Genomic DNA, 22418 nt, shown 5'->3' on the forward strand with positions numbered 1-22418 from the left:
CTGGGGTTCTTTTTTTTTTTTTTCTATGAGACCAATATTACCTTTATTCAATATCAGAAAAACCCCTATAAAAAGAATTACAGACCAATATCTCCAATGAACATGGATACAAAAATTCTCAACAAGATACCAGCAAATCAAATCAAACAGTACATCAAAAGAACCATTCGCCATGATTAAGTCAGATTTGTGGTTCAATATTTGCAAATGGATCCATGTGATATACCAAATTAATGAAAGAAAGAATAAGAACCATATGTTCTTCCCAGTAGATGCAGATTAAGCATTTGACCAAGTCCAGCATCCATTTTCAATAGAAACTCTCAACAAAGTAGGTATAGATGGAACATACCCCAACATCATAAAGACCATATATGAAAGACCCACAGCCAACATCACCCTCAATGTGGAAAAACTGAGAACAGAAATGTCCCCTCTGCTGGGGTTCTATTCCTCCTTCCCAGCTAGCAATGCTGACAAAGCCTGAAAACCAAGTTTACAAATTCCAGTGTGCAGACATTTTATTTCCAGTTCAGGTTGGGAAATCTGGACCTAGATTCCTGAGACAAAGGGCTAATATTGACAGGATTTTACTAGGAATAAGGATGATAGGGAGGCACAGAGCAAATCATGGCATGTGGGCATGGTTAGAATCCTGTTTTGGAGTTTCCAATTACAACCTTGACAGGACAAATGGCCCTCCCCAGGCAAGGCATGTAGTGTGGACACACTGCATCCTCCCAAAGGGAGAAATCAGCTTGACCTTAGCCTCACTCATGTGGAGCATTTCTCCTCCTGTATGCCTAACTTAGATGGTTGTAAGAGAACCAGAAAACTTCTCAGAAGATAACAGGTGCAAGGGATAATCGGAGGTAGTTTCTTATTGGGCAACTTGAGGGTCTGAAGTCCCATTTTCTGGGACAGTCTGTCCACTTGCTTCTGCCATCATTTCCTTATACTGACGTTTGAAGAAGCCAACCTATGGGGGAGGAAGGAGAAAAGAATTAGTAAGCCCAGTGGAAGAGAGGAAAAGAGATGGCTCAGGGGAGAGGGATCACCATTTCTGGAACATCTACTCTATGTTCAAGCACTGTACTAGAGTCTTTGGACACACTGGGCCATTTAGACTTTACCACAATTTGTGAACTAGGTGGAATCACCTTCAGAACAAGAAATCAGAACAAGAAATCCAGCATGGATCAGACACTGCCTACAGCTACAGACAGAATCAGCAGTGGAGTCAACACTGAATCCAGGCCACTGCCTTTATGTTGATATTTGCCATGAAGAGAAACATGTAGTGAGGAAGACAGTACAAAAGACAGGAAGAAGAGAGTGGAAAAGACTCACCTTGTACAGGATGGCTGTGATGAGAGCCAACAGCAGCAGTCCTCCCACAGAGCTGCCCACAATGATGGGGATAGGATTGTAGACCTCATACTTCTCCAGCACTGTCTCCATCTGGAGTGGAGATGACCTTATCAGAAAGTATCAGAACTCTTCCTTTCCCAGACTCTTTCTAGGTTCACCAAACTTTAACTCCCTCCCCTCCTTCCTTTTCTCCAAAAAGTGGGATATAGAAACACTCATGGGCTTAGGGACAAATTTCCTGCTGATGGACCTTCATCCTTCCTCCCTCCAGGCTTCTGAGCCTCCCACACAGCACCACAGATTTAACATTAGGAGCCCTCTTACCAGTCTGGCCACTCCTACTACATGGTCACTACCTGAGCTCTCAAGAATGCCTCCTGTCCTGGAAGCTGGGAATACACGGATCTGTTGAATGTGATTTCAGCCACACTCACCACAAATACCTTCTTCTGCAATGTCTGCAATACAGAGGGGCAGAGCTGGGAACTATCTCTGGGAAAGGCTCAGAGTTCAAGTAAAGTCCTGGTTTGAGGGTGGCCACAGACACATCTGGTCCACCTGGATTCAGGGGAGAGACTCTGCTGTTGGGCCCACACACCTGGCTGACCCAACCAAAACTGATGTTGCCCTTCAGGATGAAGTCAAGTTCCTCCTGGACACCAAAGGAAGGGAGGTCACAGCAGAACCTCAGACAGTCAGCAATGGAGCAGTCCTAGGAATAGAGAAGTAACATGAGGCCAGAGATAGGTGGTTTTAAAGGTAGAAGACAGCATTAAACTGACTGATGAGAGGAGTAGCCACATTTGAATTCAAGAAGACTGTTCAGCAGACAGCCATCTGAATATAATACTGATTCCTGAATTAAATTCCTCTGAAGTGTGGCTCCAAGTGGAAATGGCCCAGAACCCTCCTTACCAGCACATAATTCTTCTGATTTTTGTTCAGGAAGTCAGACTTTGTGTGAGCTATTCTCTCTGAAGAGCACTGAATGGAGGGATTCTAGGAAAATACAAAGCAAGCATTTCAATGGGGTCATTGGGAATTCATGAGGGACAGAGAGAATCCAGGTAAAGTACATGAGCTGTACACAGTCCTGGAGTACCTGGGGGTGGAAGACCTCTAATTCTGTCCACACAGGTACCCCATTCAGCTCCACAGGCACAGAGAAGATGATGCTGATAGGCAGGTCCCTCTGTCCCAAGTTGTTCACCTGCACAGAGGACAGTGAGGGCAAAGACCATGCCAAAACCCATTTCTCTCCCTAATTACTGGATCCCAGGCCCCTGCCATAGCCTCCGGTCTTGAGTCAGCATCACTTACCTGGTATCTATGCTGAGCCTGGCTGCTTTCCTCCTGGTCTGAGGCTGAGAAGTTGAGGTACTTGGTGGACTGTTCATGGCTGGTGAGAGAAAAGGCATGGATGAATTTGAGGTCCCGTGGGGGCCTCCTAAAGAGTTCTGGCTAGCAGCATGACAGGATAGGTAGTCACTGGGGTCTTGGGGTGGTCTGCAATGAAGTCTATTGCTGATGTTGGATAATGGGAGTGTTTATGGAGCAGAACTGGGCTTCGGGCTGGGTGAAAGATTCTCGCAAAAGCTCCCAACAGAGGAAACTAACCAGGGGACTGGGCAGAGACTACAGTGAAATGGACCCAGAACTATGCCATTGACTCACTGGAGAGCAGGGGCCAGGCCATCCCTCCCTGTGACTGTTTCCCTTTCAGGCTTTCATGGGCACAGAGGATACTAGATATGCATGTGAGACACAGCAGAATTTTGGAGATACTTATGCTGATGCTGTTGACAAATGTCTACTGAACACTACCCTTGTCTGGCCTCCCACAGGCCTTTTCTCATCTCCTGTTTCCTTGGCTTTTCTGAGATTGGGGCTTAGAGGTGAGGGAAGGTCTAACAGTAGACTGTTGGCTAGATCTCAGTGTAACAATTCCTCCTGAGACCTTCTCAGACCCAAGTGTGGAGACCCAGTAGCCAGCCTGGCCACTTGAACATGTGGCCTCACCCCCACCCCTTCTTGCTCCACTTCTTAAGTACCTGTCCTTTGCCAGCACAGTCCTAAATCTAGACCACTTCTATTCTGAATTCTCATCCCTCTTCTGTGAGGAACTCCCCCAAAATGCCCCAGCTTCATCTTAAGGGCCTCTCTGAATGTCCCCACCCACAGAGTCGGATCAGCAGAGCACAACTGAACTGTAGAGCCACATACACTTAGATGTAGTGTACCCTGTATGGGTCCCCAGTGCACACTCTAGTAAGCAAGCTCAGAGCATGCACCCGGCCAGGCTGCTGAGAGCTCCTGGTATGGAAGTGTGAATTAGAGTGTGAAACTGGGTGGAAGAGGATGTCCAATGAGTCACAAGGATAGAACTTGTACAATGGAATGTACCCATACTAAGCCACATGGGTTTATTGTACATCATGAGTGTACACATCACACAAGGACAGGTCGTTACATCTGGTTTTGATTATATATATTAGAGGCTCAATAAACCTTTGTTGAAAGTTAAATGAATTTATATAAAGCAAATATAGCCCTGTCTTAGAACACAGCAAATGCTAGGAAGGTATTTACAGAAGGAAGGTATATGCTCAAATATATTACTTGACTCCTGAATTTTAAACAACTCATCCATTATCCCTCCTGGAGCAGCATTTTAAGGTCTTTCTTTTATCTACCTTCTCCCTGACACTTGGCTTCTGCTGCAAGCAGTTCATTTCTTCCTAAACCTCCCAAAGGGAACTGAGAAAAGGAGAAATAGCAGTTCTAAAAGACCTATGTGGTGTATATCTGTTCCTTGCAATGAAGAATTGTCTCATCCAAATACCAAGGTCTCCTTTGAGAATCACTGGCTAACATTTAGCTGAGGCCTCACTGAAAGGAGTCTCTAGCTGCTCTTGGGAATTCATAATAGCCTCAGGGTACAGAACCACAGAGAGGTCATTGATGAGATTCTGCCTTGGATCAGGGTAAACTCCCTCCCCAACAAAGCTGTAAAAACTTCAAGACAGGAAAATGTCTCATATGTCTCAGGAAACCCAGGACAATCTTGGTACTTTTAAGAAAAACTTCTAAGAACCATAATCTCAGGACATCTGAGCAGCTCAGTTGTTTAAGCATCTGCCTTCAGCCTGGGTCATGATCCCAGGATCCTGGGATCGAGCCCCACAATGGACTCTCTACTCAGCGGGGAGGCTGATTCTCCCTCTCCTTTTGCCTACACTCTGCTTACTTGTGCTCTGTGTGTGTGTGTGTGTGTGTGTGTGAAATGAATAAATAATTTTCTTAAAAGGACCCATAACCTCTATTAAGTGTATGATGTAATGATAATAATATCACAATTATTATCATCATAACAAGCTCACAATAAACACTCAATACTTGATCATCTACCAATAGAAAGGGTGGTGATAAAACCTGAATGTCTTGGGTGTTCAGCTGCTGCAGTGGCTGCAACACTTCCTAGACCCATCAGAGTGGAGAAGTCATGTTATGGTACCTGCTAATCACGGTGTAGATGGCATACTTCACCATGAGCTCCATCTGAAAGGTGCTCTTGCTGGTCCTGGGAGTGTTATTTTCACTGGAGAAAGAGGAGGATCCTAGTTGGTAAACATCCCAGAGGAGGAGGCAAGGTGCAAGATCTAAATACCCCCAGCTCACCTGCTCACATTAGCTGTCAGAAGCAGCCGGTCCCCCAGCATGGCCTTGGGGGAGACATCAAAGGTGACCAGGAAGGTGATCTGAGGAAGAGGCAATAATGAGGGAGGTTACAGGGAATGAGATAGGGTGAGGGCAGGGGAGCTGGGGTTGGACAGAAACAAGGCTAACCCGGGCACCCTCATGGAGGATGAGGTGGTTGATGCTGCAGCGAGTGCTCTGAGTACCCTGGCCCTGGGCTGGGGTGCCATCACAGGTCAGGCGTGGGGAGTGTGGCTGCAGCTGGTTCTAGGCAAGGACAGGTGGAAAAAAAACAGGTGAGCATTTGTTCATGTTCCAAAGAGACTCCATGAAGTAGTGACAGTTTCCTGGTATCTACCTTCAAGATTATGTTTTTTTTTAAAAATCCTCAGACACTAAAAATAAAATAAAATAAAAATATTTAGATACTATTTGGTCAAACTTCTTCCTAATAGAAATGCCAGACTTATTAGAGTCTACCCCCTTTTTCTTTACTGTTCTTTTTTTAAAAAGCTTTTTATTATGGAAATTTTGAAACATACTTAGTAGGGTAGAGAGAGACTGGTAAGTCAACCCTCCCATGTTCCCATCACTCAATTTTAATTACTAGCATTTTTCTACTCTTTCTTTATTCAGCTCTTTGCCATTTTTTTCCTGAAAAATTTAAAGCACATTCTGAATATCACATCATTTTATCCAGAAATACTTTAATGTATGCCATCAACAGATAAGGGGTTTTTTTTTTGCATTTCTTTTTTTAAATTTTTTATTTAAATCCAATTTAGTGAACATATACTGTATTATTAGTTTCAGGGGTAGAATCTAGTGATTTATCAGTTACATATAACTAACCCAGTGCTCATTACATCCAATGCCCTCCTTAAAGCCAATCACCCACTTACCCCATACCCCCAACCCACTTTCCCTCTAGCAACCCTCAGTTTCTTTCCCATAGTTAAGAGCCTCTCATGGTTAGCCTCCCTTTTTGTTTTCATCTTATTTTATTTTTCCTTCCCTTCCCCTATGTTCATTGCTTTTATTTCTTAAATTCCACATATGAGTGAAATTATATGGTATCTGTCTTTCTCTGACTTATTTTGCTTAGCATAGTACCCTCTAGTTCCAACCACATCATCACATATGACAAAATTTCATTCTTTTTGATGGTTGAGTAATATTCCATTATAAATATACCACATATTCTTTTTTTTTTTTTTTTTTGACAGACAGATCACAAGTAGGCAGAGAGGCAGGCAGAGAGAGAGAGGAGGAGGAGGCAGGCTCCCTGATGAGCAGAGAGCCCGATGCGGGACTCGATCCCAGGACTCTGGGATCATGACCTGAGCCGAAGGCAGAGGCTTCAACCACTGAGCCACCCAGGCGCCCTACCACATATTCTTTATCCATTCATCTGTTGATGGACACCTGTGCTGTTTCCATAGTTTGGCTATTGTGGACATTGCTGCCATAAACAATTGGGTGCAGGTGCCCCTTCAGATTACTATGTTTGTATCCTTTGGATAAATACCTAGAAGTAAAATTTCTGGGTCAGAGGGTAGCTCAATTTTTAACTTCTTGAGGAACCTCCATACTGTTTTGGAGAATGGCTATACCAGTTTACATTTCCACCAACAGCATAAGAGGGTTCCCCTTTCTCCACATCCTCAACAACACCTGTTATTTCCTATCTTGTTAATTTTAGCCATTCCAACTAGTGTGAAGTTGCATCACATTGTAGTTTTGATTTGTATTTCCCTGACCCCTGATTCATATGTTTGTTGTCCATTTGTATGTCTTTTTTTTCAATGATTTAACTTTTTATTTAAATTTTTTAAATTTCTTTTCAGTGTTCCAGAATTCATTGTTTATGCACTACATCCAGTGCTCCATGCAGTATGTGCCCTCCATAATACCCACCACCAGGCTCACCCAACCTCCCAACCCCCACCCCTCACAGTCTCTCATGGTTCGTCTCCCCCTCCAATTTCCCCCAACTCCCTTCTCCTCTCCATCTCCCCATGTCCTCCATGTTATTCCTTATGCTCCACAAATAAGTAAAACCATATGTCTTCTTAGAGAAATGTCTGTTCATCTCTTCTGCCCATCTTGACTGGATATTTTGTTTCTTGGGTGTTGAATTTGATAAGTTTTTATAGATTTTGGATACTAGCCCTTTATCTGATAAGTCATTTACAAATATCTTCTCCCAATCCATAGGTTGTCTTTTAGTTTTGTTGACAAGTGTATTTTTTTAAAAACATACATATTTAACTTGATTACATCATCATAAGGCGTGCATGGGTGGCTCAGCTGGTTGGGCATTTGACTGTTGTTTTCTGCTCAGGTCATGATCTCAGGGTCCTGGGATGGAGGCCAAGTTTGGCTCCACACTCAGTGGGGAGTTTTCTTGAGGATTTCTCACTCTCTGCCCATCCCTCCCACTCATGCTTGTTCTCTCTCTAAAATAAATAAATAAATCTTTAAAAATAAATAAAAAATAAATAAAATAAAAAGAAACAATCATCAGAAATTATTATCAACAGTTATATGCCAATAAGATAAGCAACCTAGATTAAATGAATGCATTCCTGGAAAACTATAAACTCCCAAAATTGAACCAGGAAGAAATTGACAACCTGAATAGATCAATATCTAGTAACGAGATTGAAGCAGTGATCAAAAACCTCCCAAAAAACAAGAGCCCAAGACCTGATGGATTCCCTGGGGAATTCTACCAAACTTTCAAAGAAGAAATAACACCTATTCTCCTGAAGCTGTTTCAAAAAATTGAAGCAGAAGGAAAACTTCCAGACTCTTCTTATGAAGCCAGCATTAGCCTGATCCCCAAACCAGGCAAAGACCCTACCAAAAAGGAGAATTTCAGACCAATATCACTGATGAATATGGATGCTAAGATTCTCAACAAGATCCTAGCAAACAGGATCCAACAGCACATTAAAAAGATTATCCACCATGACCAGGTGGGACTCATCCCTGGGTTACAAGGATGGTTCAACATTCATAAATCAATCAATGTGATAGAACAAATCAATAAGAGAAGAGAGAAGAACCTCTCAATTGATGCAGAAAAAGCATTTGACAAAATCCAGCATCCATTCCTGATTAAAACGCTTCAAAGTATAGGGACAAAGGGAACATTCCTGAACTTCATAAAATCTTTGAAAGACCCACAGCAAATATCATCCTCAATAGGAAAAAGCTCACAGCCTTCCCATTGAGATCAGGAACATGACAAGGATGCCCACTCTCACTACTCTTGTTCAACATAGTATTAGAAGTCCTAGCAACAGCAATCAGACAACAAAGACAAATAAAAGGTATCCGAATTGGCAATGAAGAAGTCAAACTCTCTCTCTTTGCAGATGACATGATTCTTTATATGGAAAACCCAAAAGACTCCACCCCAAACTACTAGAACTCATACAGCAATTCAGCAACGTGGCAGGATACAAAGTCAATGTACAGAAATCAGTTGCTTTCTTATACACTAACATTGAAAATACAGAGAAGGAAATTAGAGAATTGATTCCATTTACTAGAGCACCAAGAACCATAAAATATCTGGGAATAAACCTAACCAAGAGGTAAAGGATCTGTACTCAAGGAACTACAGAACACTCATGAAAGAAATTGAAGAAGACACAAAAAGATGGAAGACCATTCCATGCTCTTGGATCAGAAGAATAAACATTGTTAAAATGTCTATACTGCCTAGAGCAATCTATACTTTTAATGCCATTCCGATCAAAATTCCACTGGTATTTTCCAAACAGCTGGAGCAAATAATCCTAAAATTTGTATGGAATCAGAAGAGACCCCGAATTGCTAAAGAAATGTTGAAAAGGAAAAAACAAAACTGGGGGCATCACATTACCTGATTTCAAGCTTTACTACAAAGCTGTGATCACCAAGACAGCATGGTACTGGCATAAAAACAGACACATAGACCAGTGGAACAGAGTAGAGAGCCCAGATATGGACCCTCAACTCTATGGTCAAATCATCTTCGACAAAGCAGGAAAAAATATACAGTGGGAAAAAGACAGTCTCTTCAATAAATGGTGCTGGGAAAATTGGACAGCTATGTGTAGAAGAATGAAACTCGACCATTCTCTTACACCATACACAAAGATAAACTCAATGGCCACAGTTGCCAAACTGTGGAAAGAACCAAGATGCCCTTCAATGGACAAATGGATAAGGAAGATGTGGTCCATATACACTATGGAGTATTATGCCTCCATCAAAAAGGATGAATACCCAACTTTTATATCAACATGGATGGGACTGGAAGAGATTATGCTGAGTGAAATAAGTCAAGCAGACAGAGTCAATTATCATATGGTTTCACTTATTTGTGGAGCATAACAAATAACATGGAGGACATAGGGAGATGGAGAGGAGAAGGGAGTTGAGGGAAATTGGAAGGGGAGGTGAACCATGAGAGACTATGGACTCTGAAAAACAATCTGAGGGTTTTGAATGGGCAGGGGGGTGGGAGGTTGGGGGATCCAGGTGGTGAGTATTATGGAGGGCACGTATTGCATGGAGCACTGGGTGTGGTGCATAAACAATGAATTCTGTTAAGCTGAAAAGAAATTTTAAAAAAAGAAGTATAAAGGGCAGATACATGTCCAGCTTGGGTTCCAATGCTACGAGTGTTGCTGTGGGGAACATGACCAGAGAGGCTGCGGTTTTTAGCAGCACAGACAGAAATGCAGACAGCGTGGCCTGGAGAGTTCAGTGAAAAGCAGACTGTGATTTCTCTGTTCAGAGACAGAGGTTTGGATGTGGTCAGTTTTGCTCTGACTTTTGGAAGAGACAAGGAAAGCTGCCAAGGAAAGCCACCAGAAAACAAAAGCCCCAGTTTTCACTGAGTCCATCTCCTCACCACAGGGGGCAGTAAAACTCTGCCCAAACAGGGATGCCTGAGTAACAGTGCACCAGTCCCCTCCACCAGAAGACAGGATGGAAGAACAAGAGGACGACAACCCTAAGTTCCCTATAAAACAGGTACATCTTGCTGGGTCATGGTCAATACTTTGGACTCTGTACATTCCCTCAACTGCCCCTAAAGAGAATGACTAAGAGGAGGAACCCAAAAAAAGAATGGACATGGATAAAACCAAGATGTCAGAAATAGACTTCAGAGTAACAATTAGGAAGTCAGTATCTAGGCTTAGGAAAAATATTAATGACAATATAGAATCTCATCAGGCCAAACTTTAAAATGTTATGAATGAAATGCAGTCTAAATTGATACTCTAATTGCCAGGGCAAATGTGGCAGAAGAAAAAATTAGTGAGCTAGAAGGTAAGATGATAGAAAAGAAGGAAATGGAGGAGGCATGGGAAAAACAGATTAAAGCCCATGGGATCAGATGGAGAGAGATTAATGACTCAATGAAATGTTCCAATATCAGCATTATTGGAATCCCTGAGTGGGTGGAGAGAGAGAGAGATAGATTTCAACAAATCATAGCTGAGAAATTCCATAATCTAGGGAAGGAAACAAGCATTCATGTCCAAGAGGCACAGAGGACCCTCCCAAGATCAAGAAGAGACCAATGTCATCACATATAATAGTAAAATTTGCAAATCTTAGATCCAAGGAAACAATCTTGAAAGCACCAAGGGGGAAGAGATTTCTATGTGCAGAGGGAGGAGGAACATCAGAATAATATCAGACCTGTCCACAGAGACCTGGAGAGCCAGAAAGAGCTGGAAAGACATATTCAGGGTACTAAATGAGAAGAACATGCAGCCAAGGATATTTTATCCAGCAAGGCTGTCCTTCAGAATGGATGGAGAGATAAGGAGCTTCTAAGACTGGCAGAAACTGAAAGAATATGATCACCAACCCAGCCCTACAAGAAATATTGGGGGGGATGGTCTATAAAGGAGAAAGACACGAAGAGTGATATACATCAGAAATTTACAGAGACAATCTATAGAAACAAAGACTTTACAGGCAACACGATGACAATAAAATCTTATCTTTCAATAATCACTCACAGCATGAACAGCCTATATGCTCCCATGAAATGGCACAGGATTGCAGATTGGATGAAAAGACAGGACCCATCCATATGCTGTCTTTTTGAACCTAAAGATACATTCAGATTGAAAGTGAAGGGATGGAGTACTATTTTTCATGTCAACATACCCCAAAGAAAGCTCTGGTAGCAATTCTCATATCAGACAAATTAGACTTTAAGCTAAAGACTGTAGTTAGAGATACAGAAAGACACTATATCATTCTTAAAGGGTCTCTCCACCAAGAAGATCTAACAATTGTAAGTATCTATGCTCCCAACATGGGAGCACCCAACTACATAAACCAACTGTTAACCAAAATAGAGACATATCGATAATAATACATTAATTGTATGAGACTCCAACATTCTCCTCTCAGCAATAGACAGGTCAACTAAGCAGATCAAAAAAGAAACAAGAGCTTTGAATGACACCCTGGACCAAATGGACCTCATAGATATATACAGAACATTACACCCTAAACCAACAGAATACTCATTTTTCCTGAGCACACATGGAACAGTCTCCAGAATAGACCACATACTGGGTCACAAATCAGGGCTCAACTGATACCAAAAGATTGAGATTATTCCCTGCACATTATCAGACCACAATGCTTTGAAACTGGAACTCAATAACAAGAAAAAAAATTGGAAGGAATTCAAACACTTGGAAGCTAAAGGCCTTCCTGTTGAAGAATGTTTGGATCAATTGGGAAATCAAAGAACTTAAACAACTCACGGAAACCAATGAGAATGAAAACACATCAGTCCCAAACCTATGGGATATGGCAAAGGTGGTCCTAAGTAGAAAATACATAGCCATCCAAGCCTCACTCAAAAAAATGAGAAAGAAAAGAAAAGAAAAATCTTAAATACACAAACTAACTTTACACCTTAAAGAACTGGAGAAAGAACAACAACAATAACAAAAACTAAGCTAAGCAGGAGAAGAGAAATAATTAATATTAGAGCAGAGATCACTGGTATAGAAACCAGAAGTATAATAGAACAGATCAATGAAACTAGAAGCTGATTCTTTGAAAGAATTAATAAGATCAATAAATCAAGAACCAGACTTATCCAAAAGAAAAGAGAAAGGACCCAGATTAGTAAAATTATGAATGAAAGGGGAGATATCATGACTAACCCCAAGGAAATAGAAACAATCATCAGAAATAATTATCAACAGCTATATGGCAATAAGTTAAACAACCTAGAAGAAACAGATGACTTCCCGGAAACCCATAAACTACCAAGACTGAAAGAGAAAGAAATTGACAATCTGAATAGACTAATAATCAGTAACAAGAGTGAAGCAGTGATCAAAAAACTCCCAAAAAAACAAGATTCTAGGACTTGATGGATTCCCAGGGGAATTGTACCAAATAATTAAGGAAGAAATCATACTATTCTCCTGAAGCTCTTTCAAAAAATAGAAACAGAAGGAAAACTTCCAAACTCATTCTTTGAGGCCAGCATTACCCTGATCCAAAACTAGGCAAAGATCCCATCAGGAAGGGAATTTCAGACCAATATCCCTGATGAAAATGGATGCCAAAATACTCACCAAATCCTAGCCAATAGGATCCAACAGTACATTAAGAGGATTATTCACCATGACCAGGTGGGATTTATCCCTGGGATGCAAAGGTGGTTCAACATTCACAAATCAATCAATGTGATTGAACACATTAATAAGAGGAAAGAGAAGAACCATATGGTCCTCTCAATTGATGCAGAAAAAACATATGACAAAAATATAGCATCCTTTCCTGATTAAAACTCTTCAGAGTTTAAGGATAGAGGAAACATTCCTCAATATCATAAAAACTATCCATGAAAAGCCCACAGCAGATATCATTCTCAACAGGGTAAAGCTGACAGCCTTTCCCTTAAAATCAGGAACACGACAAGGATGCTCACTCTCACCACTATTGTTCAACATAGTACTAGAAGTCCTAGCAACAGGAATCAGACTACAAAAAGAAATAAAATGTATTCAAATTGGCAAAGAAATCAAACTCTCTCTCTTCACAGATGACATGATACTTTATGTGAAAACTGAAAGACTTCACCCTCAAATTACTAGAACTCATATGGTAATTCAGTAATGTGGCAGGATACAAAAATCAATGCACAGAAATCAGTTACTTTCCTATACACTAAAATGTAACTGTAGAAAGAGAAATTAGAGAATCAATTCCCTTTACAATAGCACCAAAAACCAGAAGATACTTAGGAAAGGATCTATACTCTAGAAACTACAGACACTTGGGAAAGAAATTGAAGAAGACACAAAAAGATGGAAAAACATTCTGTGCTCATGGATCAGAAGAATAAACATTGTTAAAATGTCTAAGTTGTCCAGAACAATCTATACTTTCATACATTGGCATTTTTCAAAAAGCTGGAACAAACAATCCTCAAATTTGTATGGAATCAGAAAAGACCCCAAATCGCCAAGGAAATGTTGGAAAAGAAAACCAAATCTGGGGGCATCACATTGCCGGATTTCAAGCTATGTTACAAAGCTGTGATCACCGAGAAAGCATGATACTGGCACAAAAACAGACACATGGACCAATAGAACAGAATAGAGAGCCCAGATATGGATCCTCAACTCTATGGTCAAATAATCTTCAGCAAAACAGGAAAAAATATCCAATAGAAAAAAGATAGTCTCCTCGATAAATGGTGCTGGGGAAATTGGGAAATATACAGAAGAATGAGCTCGACCATTCACTTATACCATATGAAAGATAAACTCTAAATGGACAAAAGACCTCAATGTGAGAGAGGAATCCAACAAATTAGATTTTAAACCAAAGACTGTAGTAAAAGATGAAGAGGGACACTGTATCATATGTAAAGTTTGAACAATTATAAGTATTTATGCTCCTAACATGGGAGCAGCCAATTATACAAACCAATTAATAACTAAACTAAAGAGACACATTGATAATAATACAATAATATTGTGGGACTTTAACACGTACACACAACAATGGACAGATCATCTAGGCAGAAGATCAAGAAAGAAACAAGGGCTTTGAGTAACACACTGGACCAGATGAACTTCACAGATATACAGAGGACTCCTTCTGAAAGCAACAGATTCTTCTCAAGTGCACATGGAACATTCTCCAGAATGGATCACATACTGGGTAACAAATCAGGTTTCAACCAGTACCAAAAGACTGGGATTGTTCCCTGCATATTTTGAGACTACAATCATTCAAAACTTACATAAATGAGGGAGGAGGCAAGATGGTGGAGAAGTAGGAGGCGCTGTTTTGAGTGAGATGATTACCAAAGAACTCTGACCACCCATGAAATCAGCCTGAGATTAGAATTATACACTTCTAGATCTCTACGGGGGGCAGAAGATACCAGTTGACAGGTGAAGCGATTGAAGCAGTGATCAATAACCTCCCAAAAAACAAGAGCCCAGGACCTGATGGATTCCCTGGGGAATTCTACCAAACTTTCAGAGAAGAAATAGTACCCATTCTCCTGAAGCTGTTTCAAAATTTGAAGCAGAAGGAAAACTTCCAAACTCTTTTTGTGAAGCCAGCATTACCCTGATCCCCAAACCAGACAAACACCCACCAAAAAGGAGAATTTCAGACCAATATCCCTGATGAATACGAATGCTATGATTCTCAACAAGATCCTAGCTAATACGAATGCTATGATTCTCAACAAGATCCAGCAGTAAATTTAAAAGATTATCCACCAAGGAAGATGTGGTCCATATACACTATGGAGTATTATGCCTCCATCAGAAAGGATGAATACCCAACTTTTGTAGCAACATGGATGGGACTGGAAGAGATTATGCTGAGTGAAATAAGTCAAGCAGAGAGAGTCAATTACCATATGGTTTCACTTATTTGTGGAGCATAACAAATAGCATGGAGGACAGGGGGAGTTAGGAGAAGGGAGTTGGGGGAAATTGGAAGGGGAGGTGAACAATGAGAGACTATGGACTCTGAAAAACAATCTGAAGGGTTTGAAGAGGTGGGGGGGTGGAAGGTTGGGGGAACCAAGTGGTGGGTATTAGAGAGAGCACGGATTGCATGGAGCACTGGGTGTGGTACAAAAATAATGAATACTGTTATGCTGAAAATAAATTTTAAAAAATGATTAAAAAAAGAAAAAGATTATCCACCATGACCCGGTGGGATTTAACCCTGGGTTGCAAGGGTGGTTCAACATTCACAAATCAATCAACGTGATAGAACAAATCAGTAGGAGAAAAGAGAAGAACCACGTGATCCTCTCAGTTGATGCAGAAAAGTCATGTAACAAAATGCAGTATCCATTCCTGATTAAAATGCTTCAAAGTATAGGGATAGAGGGAACATTCCTGAACTTCAGAAAATGTATCTATGAAAAACCCACAGTGAATATCATCCTCAGTGGGAAAGAGCTGACAGCCTTCCCTCTGAGATCAAAAACACGACAAGGAGAAGGGAGTTGAGGGAAATTGGAAGGGGAGGTGAACCATGAGAAACTATGGACTCTGAAAAACAATCTGAGGGTTTTGAAGGGGCGGGAGGTGGGAGGTTGGGGGAACCAGGTGGTGGGTATTGGAGAGGGCACGGATTGCATGGAGCACTGGGTGTGGTGCAAAAACAATGAATACTGTTATGCTGAAAATAAATAAAAAATAAAATAAAAAATAAATAAATATAAATAAATAAATAAAACATGACAAGGATGCCCACTCTCACCACTCTTGTTCAACATAGTATTAGAAGACCTAGCAACAGCAATCAGACAACAAAGAGAAATAAAAGGTATCCAAATTGGCAATGAAGAATCAAACTCTCTCTCTTCGCAGATGACATGATTCTTTATATGGAAAACCCAAAAGACTCCACCCCCAAACTATTAGAACTCATTCAGCAATTCAGTAATGTGGCAAGATACAAAATCAATGTACAGAAATCAGTGGCTTTCTTATACACCAACAATGAAAATACAGAGAGGGAAATTAAAGAATCGATTCCATTTACTAGAGCACCAAGAACCATAAGATACCTGGGAATAAACCTAACCAAAGAGGTACTCAAGGAACTACAGAACACTCATGAAAGAAATTGAAGAAGACACAAAAAGATGGAAGATCATTCCATGCTCGTGGATCGGAAAAATAAACATTGTTAAAATGTCTATACTGCCTAGAGCAATCTATACTTTCAATGGCATTCCGATCAAAATTCCACCGGTATTTTTCAAACAGCTGGAGTAAATAATCCTAAAATTTGTATGGAACCAGAAGAGACCCTGAATTGCTAAAGAAATGGAAAAAGAAAAACAAAACTGGGGGCATCACGTTGCCTGATTTCAAGCTTTATACAAAGCTGTGATCACCAAGACAGCATGGTACTGACATAAAAACAGACACATAGACCAGTGGAACAGAGTAGAGAGCCCAGATATGGACCCTCAACTCTATGGTCAAATCATCTTCGACAAAGCAGGAAAAAATATACAGTGGGAAAAAGACAGTCTCTTCAATAAATGGTGCTGGGAAAATTGGACAGCTATGTGTAGAAGAATGAAACTCGACCATTCTCTTACACCATACACAAAGATAAACTCAATGGCCACAGTTGCCAAACTGTGGAAAGAACCAAGATGCCCTTCAATGAACGAATGGATAAGGAAGATGTGGTCCATATATACTATGGAGTATTATGCCTCCATCAGAAAGGATGAACACCCAACTTTTGTAACAACATGGATGGGACTGGAAGAGATTATGCTGAGTGAAATAAGTCAAGCAGACAGAGTCAATTATCATATGGTTTCACTCATTTGTGGAGCATAACAAATAACAAGGAAGACATAAGGAGATGGAGAGAAGAAGGGAGATGAGGGAAATTGGAAGGGGAGATGAACCATGAGAGACTATGGACTCTGAAAAACAATCTGAGGGTTTTGAAGGGGTGGGGGGTGGGTGGGAGGTTGCGGGAGCCAGGTGGTGGGTATTATGGAGGGCATGTACTGCATGGAGTACAGGGTGTGGTGCATAAACAATGAATTCTGTTATGCTGAAAAGAAATTAATTTTAAAAATTAATTTAAAAATTAATTTAAAAATTAATTTTAAAAAAAGACCTCAAGGTGAGGCAGGAATTCATCAGAATCCTAGAGAACATAGGCAGTAACCTCTTTGACATCAGCCAAAGCAACTTCTTTCAAGATATGTCTCCAAAGGCAAAGGAAACTAAAGCAAAAAAGAACTTTGGAGACTTCATCAAGATCAATAGCTCACACACAGCAAAGGAAACAGTCCACAAAACAAAGAGGCAACCCACGAAATGGGAGAAGATATTCACAACTGACAATACAGACAAAGGGCTGATGTCCAGGATCTATAAAGAAATCCTCAAACTCAACACACACAAAACAGATAATCATGTCAAAAAATGGGCAGAAGACATGAACAGACACTTCTCCAATGAAGACATACAAATGGTTATCAGACACATGAAAAAAAATGCTCATCATCATTAGCCATCAGGGAGATTCAAATCAAAACCCCACATTGAGATACCACCTTACACCAGTTAGAATGGCCAAAATCAATGGGACCAGAAACAACAAGTGTCAGAGAAGATGTGGAGAAAGGGGAACCCTCTTAAACTGTTGGTGGGAATGCAAGTTGGTGCAGCCACTTTGGAAAACAGTGTGGAGATTCATCAAAAAATTAAAAATAGAGCTACCCTATGACCCTGCCATTGTACTACTGGGTATTTACCCCAAAGATACAGATGTAGTGAAAAGAAGGACCACAGAGACCCCAGAGTTCATAGCAACAATGGCTACAATCACCAAACTGTGGAAAGAGTGAAGATGCCCTTCAACAGATGAATGGATAAAGAAGATGTGGTCCATAATCCAATGGAATATTATGGAGCCATCAAAAAGGATGAATACCCAACTTTTGTATCAATATGGACAGGACTGGAGGAGATCTTGCTGAGTGAAGTAAGTCAATCAGATATAGTCAATTATCATATGGTTTCACTTATTTGTGGAGCATAAGGAATAACACAGAGAACATTAGGAGAGGAAAGGAAAAGTGAATTGGGGGTAACCAGAGGGGGAGATGAAGCATGAGAGACTGTGGACTCTGAGAAACAAACTGAGTGGTTTGGAGGGGAGGGGTGGGGGTTAGGTAAGCCTGGTGGTGAGTATTAAGGAGGGCACATACTGCATGGAGCACTGGGTGTGGTGCATAAACAATGAATCTTGGAACACTGTAAAAATAAGATAATTTTTTAAAAGAAAGGAACTAGTATTGTGCCTGGTACTTAATAGGAACTCTCTAAACATTTATTAAATAATTGAACGAATGAAAAAAAATTTAATTAATTTTTTAATCTTTTTTTCAGTTTTTATTATGTTATGTTAGTCACCATACAGTACATCATTAGTTTTTGATGTAGTGTTCCATGATTCATTGCGTATGTATAACACCCAGTGCTCCATGCAATACATGCCCTTCTTAATACCCATCATGTTTTAAGAAAAGTTATTCATCTTGTCCTACTTCTCTCTGTACGATACTGTAGATTAAATGAACTTGACCACATGAGGCCCCCACACTTCTTCCTGTATAACCTCTTACCAATTATACCAAACTTAACTATATTCTCCTTGGTTTCAAATGATACCTTCAATGATTCTACATAGTGAATGTATTAACCCCCATAAATTAAGAGAAGTGCTATATGAACCCCCATGTTACATTTTTGTCTGTGGATATCAACACTTCCCTTGGCAATATGAATTATTAAATGGCTGGAGCATGGAAGGTACTTGTCTTTTAGGATATTTGGTCATCCCTTTTTTTCATATGTAATTCTAATTAAATAAGCCATTGGACCAGTACTCTCAACTATTCTCAGGTTGAAGAGAGAAATCACAAAGTATTCTGATCATCTTCCCAGAAATCAAGAAGATGGAATTGGATACATGTTTAGGAGAACATTACTGCCATGGTGGGGAATGGTATCACATGAAAATACAATTTGAAATTTTTCAATAACTTTAGGAATTATTGCAAATGAAACTGCCCAAGACAAACAGCCCAACAAAAGGCCTTAGGCTCTTTGGCCAGAATATCGTTTAAGATAATATAATTGCTTTAGATTATATATTAAGATTTTATTTATTTATTTGACAGAGAGAGATCACAAGTAGGCAGAGAAGCAGGCAGAGAGGTGGGGAAGCAGGCTTCCTGCCGAGCAGAGAGCCCGTTGAGGGGCTCAATCCCAGTAGACTGGGATCATAACCTGAGCTGAAGGCAGAGGCTTAACCCACTGAGCCACCCAGGTGCCCCGCTTTAGATTATATTTTAGTAGAGCAATGTGTTTGTTAGAAGATAATTCATCCTACAGTACATATATTAATACTTCCTCAAAAATGAAGTTTGTCTTCACAAAATAAGAACATGAGCTACTTGGTTACAATAAATCTCCCCTGAAGTCACAGATTCAGATTTGGACTGGTTTTCAGGGTTATTTTCTTGGATCCTCCAAGAAATTAGGTCAATTTTCCTAGGATTAGTCATATTTAGAATATCCATATTCCTAACTCTTCTTCTTTGCTACTTAATCACAAAATGTAGTACAAAAAATAAATAAATAAATAAAATGTAGTATAAAATGTTGTACAAAAGCAAACAAAAACAAAAAAAGTACAAAAATACTGGTAATGCAGAATGTTGGCTTACAAACTGGAACAAAGGAATATTTCCAGGTGAGTACAAAAAGTTTCCATTCCTCTAACCCTGATTTCCACACTATTTCAGAAGGAAATAGCTAAAGCAGTCATCTTCCCAATTCCCTCAAGAATGAGGAATGATCAGGACAGTTGGAGTAGAAATCAGTAACCAAAGGGTTAATGGGACTAATAAGTGTAACAGCAACTTTTTACCCAGATCTGCTTGTTCTCAGAATACAGCCTGCCACTCCGTTTCTATAGAATCTTGCCTGACACCATGATAGCAGAATATTGATTTAGTTGTATTACTCAAGACTTCACTAAGAAAACGACCAAAACCAGTCAGGAACACTATCTCTGAGCATGCACAAATGTCCAATGGATGAACTTTTGACCTAGAAAGTCCTAAAACCCCACCCTCTGATCATGTTAAGGATGCCATTTTCTGGTTATGGATTGCATGAAAATACATACAGAAGCTTCTAGCAGGCAGAGATAACAAAATCAACCCTCCCCTACTTATTAATTTCCTTTATCTATTCTGAAGTCACATAACTCCTCTCCCCTAACCAGATCAAAAGGATCTAACCGGATCCTTTTTTATTTGCCTTAAAAATCTCTGACTCCGTAATACCCACCACCTGGCTCCCCCAACCTCCCACCACACCCCCCCGGCCCTTCAAAACCCTCAGATTGCTTTTCAGAGTCCATAGTCTCTCATGGTTCATCTCCCCTTACGGAGGTCACATATTGCATGGAGCACTGGGTGTGGTGCGAATTGTTACACTGAAAAGAAATAAATAAAAAAAAATAAAAGTAAAAGTATAAATAAATAAATAAATAAAAATCTCTGACCCTCCCACTTAGAGGGGGTAGAATTGAGGCTGGCTTTCCTGTCTCCTGGTTTGGCGCTCTCTTCAATAAATTCTTTCCTTGCTTCAAATTCAATGTGTCAGTGATTGGCTTTGCTGTGCATCAGGCATACAGACAGGTTTGGTTATCAAAGTATGCAAAACGCTCATCTAGAGTTACTGATAAATTCAACTCTTTCTTATACAGAACAGTGTTTTAAAATATTTGATGGTAGAGATATGTTTTCTTTCAAAGGAATATTGATATGATGTGGAATACAAAGAAATTTAAGGCAGGGTCCCCTCTCTCTACACATTAGCAGCCTTGTGAGAACTCATTCCTAATAGTCAATGTCTCTAAAATGCAATACCCAGAATTGAACACATTATGAGGCAAAGAAAGCCCCAGAAACATGACTAAATCCATCATCCAACCATGAACAACCTAGACCTCTTGGCTTACAAGAGGCTGCCAAGCAATGAAAGTACCCTCCTGAGCTTTGAACCCAGCACAGGAGTTTCTGCTGATCTCTAGGCATCAGATGCTTTATTCCCCAGAAAGAAATACCTTACTCCCTGCCACACGTCGATAAGACAACCCTGGAGGGTAGAAGAAGGTGACTGTGGTTCCATAGGAGTCCTCACCATCATTCCACACCATCACTCTCATATTCAGCTCCAGGGTACTCCCCACCAACAGGGTCTTCAAGCTAGGTGTTGGGGTAGAGGGCAGAAGATAATCCTGGGATTGGGGCTAGAAATGGTCTGGAGATGAAACACAGAGTGGGGAGGTAGAAGAGAAATAGGGGACAGGAGGTCTTTCTGAGCACAGGCTAGAAATGTTAGGGAGAGCCAGGGCAAAATTTCCAGGTTCCAGAAGAGGAGCTGGGGAACCAGGGCAGGTCTAAGGGAGTGGTAGCTCACCCTGAGAAGCCAAAGGAGATGCCAAGGTCATCCTGACAGACATGGTCAGTTCCACAATTCTTCTCAAAGGGGAGCTGAGAGGGAAGGCAAAGCAGGGTTTTCCTCAAGATCTGGAGTCCACACCCTCCACTCCCTTCTGGAAGATTACAAAACCAGGACTTACAGAGGCTGTGTAATATCTCTGAGCATCTATCGCCAACATAGGCCGGAGGTTTCCATAGGAAGGGATAGGTTTGCCCACCAGGGAAAAATTGAGACGCAAGGTGATGGGGGTCACCGAGTCCTCCACGCAAGCCTAGAGGATGGACATTAAAGACAGCAGTGACTAAGGAATGCATCTTCACAGTCACTGTCCTGTTCCTTCGTCTGTAAAATGGAGAAATAATGATACCCAGCTTTGCTCAATTGCTACAATTCCTCCATGCAGAACCTCTGCTTTGCCTGCTTTCTGCCTTATTCCTTCCCCACAGTGTCCCTCGTGGCTCACTCACTCTATTCAGGATCTTCCCTAACTTTTTACCTGATCTAAGAGGTCTCCCAACATTTTCTCTACTCTCCTCCTTGACTTTATCTTGTTTCATAGCATTCAGCACTACCTGATATCTATTATCTAGGAACTTGATTGTTCTGGGCCTTCTCTCAGAGTTTCTGGTGGGCACGACTGTTTTGTCTACTGCCGTGTCCCCAGTGCCTAGGACAGGGCGTATCTGAGAGAAGCAGCTCCTAAAAGAATCCCAACTCATCACCCCATAGTTCTCTGAAGCAGTAATACTCTCC

The 22418-nt window shown here is 40.8% G+C and overlaps 1 protein-coding gene across 4 annotated transcripts in view; it reads right to left on the reverse strand.

Annotated features, from left to right (window-relative positions):
- Window positions 1-495: 495 nt before the first annotated feature.
- Window positions 496-22418, reverse strand: part of ITGAX (integrin subunit alpha X) — a 34905-nt gene continuing 12982 nt past the window's right edge. Inside the window, exons 18-31 of one of the 4 annotated variants that reach the window (XM_032842760.1) lie at window positions 21805-21936; window positions 21642-21715; window positions 21286-21427; window positions 5218-5334; window positions 5050-5129; window positions 4886-4969; window positions 2692-2770; window positions 2474-2581; window positions 2287-2370; window positions 1970-2083; window positions 1806-1829; window positions 1351-1461; window positions 884-979; window positions 496-848 (exon numbers count right to left, since the gene is read on the reverse strand). In XM_032842760.1, coding sequence (XP_032698651.1) covers window positions 840-848; window positions 884-979; window positions 1351-1461; window positions 1806-1829; window positions 1970-2083; window positions 2287-2370; window positions 2474-2581; window positions 2692-2770; window positions 4886-4969; window positions 5050-5129; window positions 5218-5334; window positions 21286-21427; window positions 21642-21715; window positions 21805-21936 — 1254 coding nt within the window. In that variant the 3' untranslated portion in view covers window positions 496-839. Of the gene's footprint in view, window positions 980-1350; window positions 1462-1695; window positions 1830-1969; window positions 2084-2286; window positions 2371-2473; window positions 2582-2691; window positions 2771-4885; window positions 4970-5049; window positions 5130-5217; window positions 5335-21285; window positions 21428-21641; window positions 21716-21804; window positions 21937-22418 lie in introns of those variants that run through there. The other 3 variants (XM_032842758.1, XM_032842759.1, XM_032842761.1) reach the window with 3 other exon arrangements.

Source organism: Lontra canadensis, unplaced genomic scaffold, assembly GCF_010015895.1.
Source record: "Lontra canadensis isolate GAN:19392208 unplaced genomic scaffold, GSC_riverotter_1.0 scaffold132, whole genome shotgun sequence".
NCBI lineage: Eukaryota > Metazoa > Chordata > Mammalia > Carnivora > Mustelidae > Lontra > Lontra canadensis.